This window comes from Sardina pilchardus, chromosome 12, assembly GCF_963854185.1.
Source record: "Sardina pilchardus chromosome 12, fSarPil1.1, whole genome shotgun sequence".
Taxonomy (NCBI): domain Eukaryota; kingdom Metazoa; phylum Chordata; class Actinopteri; order Clupeiformes; family Clupeidae; genus Sardina; species Sardina pilchardus.
Genome location: NC_085005.1, coordinates 29304797 through 29309977, shown reverse-complemented (window position 1 = coordinate 29309977; position 5181 = coordinate 29304797). Strand labels below are relative to the sequence as shown.

Here is a 5181-nt window from a genome sequence, read left to right as displayed (position 1 = left end):
CTGCGTGTTTATGTATGTGTATGCATGCGCGTGCATGTGCCTGTGTGTGTATGTGTATGTGTGTGTATCCTGACGTCCCGTACCCTTTTAAGGAACATGTTTCATTACAGACGACAACTTTATAATCTGACCTCTCACCCCTGCTGCACTTTATTGCCCGGCCGACATGGAAAGTTCACACCGGTCACTTTCCCATAGGGCTTGTGTGTGTGTGTGTGTGTGTGTGTGTGTGTGTGTGTGTGTGTGTGTGTGTGTGTGTGTGTGTAGGGATCTGCAGCTGCATAGAACACTGTATAATGGGCAATAAGCAGCACTCAGCTGTTGAAACCTGACCCCCCTCCCCCGCACACACACACACTCCCACCTCTACCCTCTTGTTGTGCACTTCTGTCTCCCCCTCACTCACTCTCTCTCCCACACACACACACTCACACACACACACACACACACACACACACACACTCAAACAGAAGTCCCCAGCCAGCCTGATTGAGACTTGTCTCTCTCTGTGGCTGTAAGTGCTGAGTCAGAGCCCAATTTGCCGTTCACAGCTGATGACGGGCCGCGTGTGCTCTGCTCCTGCCACTCGCTGCTTCTGTGTGTGTGTGTGTGTGTGTGTGTGTGTGTGTGTGTGTGTGTGTGTGTGTGTGTGTGTGTGTGTGTGTCTGTGTGTGTGTGTGTGTGTGTGTGTGTGTGTGTGTGTGTGTGTGTGTGTGTGTGTGTGTGTGTGTGTGTTTGTGTGTGTGCTCCTGCCACTCGCTGCTTCTAAAAAGCCTCCTCTTCTTTTGGCCCATCAGCAGGAAATCTCAGCTGCTGCGAACTTCTTCCCAAATCCACTCAGGCTTACTCCTCTTAGTCAGCGCGGCTCAGACAGACTGATTCAAGTCATGGGACTTCGGGAGAGACAACTCCACTTCACACCCCTGAGGTTTGAAAATAGATTCAGGAGGATCACAGGTTCCACTGAAAACTCCCCAGAACTTTATTCTCTATCTATCTCATCTCTTGCCAAGATAAGAACTCCATACCTTTTTTTTTTTTTTTTCTGTACTGCTATCACCAAGGCTCCAGATTTTCTAGCTTTAATGATTAAGTTTAATATCTCCTCTTCCTCAACCAATCACAAAGCTTTGACTCTTACTTCCTTCATCAATCAGGGATTACATTTTTTTATATATATTATAAATATAATCAGATGGCTATGTCTTGACTTTCTCAGACTTTAATCATCTCTCGTCCTTGTCCACGTCTTTGCTTTGGCTGCCCAAAAGGTCAGTGTCCCGGTCCCGGCTCTAATGTAAACTCCTCACAGCCAGGATTTCCTTGGGAATCTGTCTCCGCTCCATGCTGACCGCACTGACTCCCGCGGACACGCCGGCGTTCCGTAGCATCCATCATTCCAAAGAGCAGCCCCGTCCGTCTGGGCCCTGCCCCGTGCTGGAGTATGTGTGTGTGTGTGTGTGTGTGTGCATTAAAGCCTCAGGCTCCTTTTTAGGACGTCTTGCTGTACGCAGAGCGGTTCTCGGCGGTTCCGACTGTAATGTGTTTAGAGAGCAGGATGAGCGGTTCTCTGCGGTTCTGTCGGTTCTGTAATGTGTTTAGAGAGCAGGATGAGCGGTTCTCTGCGGTTCTGTAATGTGTTTAGAGAGCAGTATGAGCGGTTCTCTGCGGTTCTGTCTGTAATGTGTTTAGAGAGCAGGATGAGCGGTTCTCTGCGGTTCTGTCTGTAATGTGTTTAGAGAGCAGTATGAGCGGTTCTCTGCGGTTCTGTCTGTAATGTGTTTAGAGAGCAGGATGAGCGGTTCTCTGCGGTTCTGTCCATTCTGTAATGTGTTTAGAGAGCAGTATGAGCGGTTCTCTGCGGTTCTGTCGGTTCTGTAATGTGTTTAGAGAGCAGTATGAGCGGTTCTGTTGGTTCTGTAATGTGTTTAGAGAGCAGTATGAGGTGCTCTGAGGGAAACTACGATAAAAACGAGTTGACCTGTCTACTACCAAACTCTTGAGGTGTTAAACAACATGATAAACAACAGCACATAGCCTACTGTATGGGTAACCTATAAAGGCACTCCCGGTGTCAGGGGACAGTCCCTGGTTTTGGTTGCCTAGTCCCGGGAAAATACAGAAGAACTACCTACAGTATGTCCCTGTTTTTGAAGGCAAAACTTGTATGTATTTCAATCCGATTGATAGTCAAGCTGAAATGTCCCTGTTTTCTCCACATTTTTGGGATCATGTCCCTGGTTTTGGTCTCAGACATCTGGTCACCTTACACTCTGACAGCAACACACCTCCTCACCTCCATCCTCCACAGTGAACACAGACTAAGGCCCACCTGAGCCAGACACACTGTGAACACAATGGCTGACCCATTTCCCTGTGCATCTATTTATCCCAAATAATTTTAGATGTTTCTTTTTATAGACACATGTCCTCTCAGAATATGCACAGGTGAAAGGCACTGCACAGAAACTAGGTCAAGATCTTTTGATGTCGTGACAAGTATATGGGGGTGTGATGCGGCTACTGGGGACTACGGTGCATGGCGGCGGAGGGATATCAGTATAAGGGTTGTGGGGGACGGCAGGTTTTACACAGCTAAAGCGTACTGTTTACTCATTCTGCTCTGGACTTCCTGTGTCCGTACCCTCCATTACACAAAAGCAATGGCTGCAGCTATGCAGCACACCAGCCTGCTGTGCATGTGTATTCACAGCTACATGTACAGTATGGGTGCCTCTCAACCTCTCTCCTCGGTCCTCGGTCCTCCAGGCTCGTTCCCACTGATCTATAACTAACACTGGATAGAGTAGACTATACCACTGTTGCCGCCCCATCATTCTTTGTCTAGATCAGTGGGAACGAGGACCGAGGAGGGAAGGAAGGATGTATAAAAAGACGAATGAGAGGCACCCTGTGTACGGTGAGCGGCTAGTGTGTGAAGCTGTGAGGGTTTACAGCAGATGACGTTGTTGCGTTAGTGGAGATGGCTGCCTCTGGATCGAGATCATTGAGCGCATTCCAGATCACTGACTCCTGGAAATCCTCCAATGAGAAGTGAAGAGGTGGAATGCACCCCCTAGTCTACTGCAGCGACATTAATGTAATGTTCCCGAACAAATAAAACAAATAAAATTAATGAATAAATAGTAGAGGTGCTGGCCAGGAGCTTATCAAATTAAAAACAGAGTAGACACACACTCTGATCTCTTTACGCATTATTAATAACTGACGTTTCGGTAAACAGCCTTTATCAACGTTCCAGTACTGAAATACCCAGCAGCCCTGGCTAGAGGTTTTGGTAAACAACCTTTATCGAGGTCCCAGTACTCAAATACCCAGCACCAGTGACTAGAAGTTATGGATATTAGGACAAAAGACAGAAGAACAGGATACTATAAACAGCTAATTGATCAGAACCGGTCTGGTTTTCCGACAGATTTTTTTTGTTGTTATTCTAAGCAGGATTCATTCATATCTTACTGAAGGAAGCTAACTGTCTCAAAGGCTGCTGTGACAAATCAATTGGTTAAGAGACCAGGAAGAGGAAGACGTAAAAAAAACAGGATAAGTGATTCATTTGGCTAACTATGTGTGTGCAGTGCACTTGGCTGAGCTTTTACAGTCCAGATAAGACTCAAAATCAACACTCTGCTCTCTGAGGGTGAACCTCCTCCGTGTTGGGGTTACAGATAGGCATGCAACATGTGTGTGTGTGTGTGTGTGTGTGTGTGTGTGTGTGTGTGTGTGTGTGTGTGTGTGTGTGTGTGTGTGTGTGTGTGTGTGTGTGTGTGTGTGTGTGTGTGTGTGTGTGTGTGTGTGTCAGTCTTCATCTCCAGGCCTGGTCAACCCCCTGTCACCCCCACCCCCCCTACACACACACACACACTCAAAAAGAAGAAGAAGAAACATGCACACGCACACACTCCCACATATAACATGCCGATAGGCACCCCAGATGACCCTGGTTCAGTATCTAGGAACACTGTGCTTGTCGGCGTTCCCACCGCGCTGATTGCAACCCAGACCAGACCTATCCTCATGCCATTCTCAGCGACTACTCTAATACGATCTTATCGAAGGAAGGCGTGTCCCTTGATGAGTTCAGGGCCGCAAATGCCTTCTGTCATCAATTTTAGATATCGGCTGAGAATCAGACCGTGCCTCACTTGGTCTGTTGTCTAAAAGTTCTTGGTACCACAGTTCCCATCCAAATACGACCCTGATGGCTCAAGTACAAACTATTGACGCAGTTTTACGTGACTTCAAAAACAATCAGAAACATACATCAAATCGGTGAGCGAACCAGCTTGAAACGGTAGCACTGAGGAGCCTATTGTGAATCGGTGAGGGGGCTTCAGACGGCACCTGTGTAGCCGTTTTTTTTCCCTAGTGCGTGTGACTGCGCAACTTTGGTTAAAGTTGTCCGAGACATATCCTTAGAGAATGAATGATTATTATGGTTATGGTTATGTGTAAAGGTTCGAATACTTGGATGATATCTGTCTAGATGTACTTTCAACGGCATGTTTGTGTAACTAAATCGAAATGTTTTTTTTTCCTTCGAGATGTTCTAAATTAGTCAAAGTTGACAGGTTTACAGCGCAATACAAGAAAATACAACAGTATTCATCCCAATCGGTTACAGCCAGTAGACAGAAAACATGACCCAATTTGATAATATGATATGCTGAGAGCTTCTCATCCTAGTTCTATACATCGTTTGTCTGCTTTGGTTTCGACAAAGGCTCACCTTGTACGAGTGGAGGTGATGCCAAGACATGTCGTCTTCCTCTGACGCGTAATCCACAAGTACTTGACTTTTACTCTTTTTAAACATTTTCCTTGCTCTGTTGCTATTTTTGATCTGTCCGTTCGTCCGTGCCGCCCAAGCGAAGGTTCCAAATCTCTCAGATTTCGAAATCCGACAGAGATCGACGTGTTTCCTGACTTTTGGCAGCGTCCTAGCCCGTTAGTTAGGAGGAGTGGAGCTGGGCGTCTTTGGAGGAGAGATCGCAGAGTAGCACCACCAAACCAAACAGGAGCTCTCACTCGGGATTAGCCTACTCTGGCCGATCTTGGACCTCCTCCATAAAACGGCGCAAATCGTTCTCTCCCTCAGTCCAAAGGAGGCGATGCTGGGAGTCACAGTGGTGAGGTCTAGGTGCTCCTGCTGGGCACTCC

General features: G+C 47.1%; 1 protein-coding gene across 2 annotated transcripts in view; it reads right to left on the bottom strand.

Annotated features, from left to right (window-relative positions):
- The window catches only part of si:ch211-225h24.2 (uncharacterized protein LOC564539 homolog), a 21163-nt gene extending 15982 nt beyond the window's left edge, over positions 1-5181 (bottom strand). For both annotated transcript variants that reach the window (XM_062550986.1, XM_062550987.1), the window contains exon 1: positions 4751-5181. In XM_062550986.1, coding sequence (XP_062406970.1) covers positions 4751-4837 — 87 coding nt within the window. In that variant the 5' untranslated portion in view covers positions 4838-5181. The remainder of the gene's footprint in view (positions 1-4750) is intronic.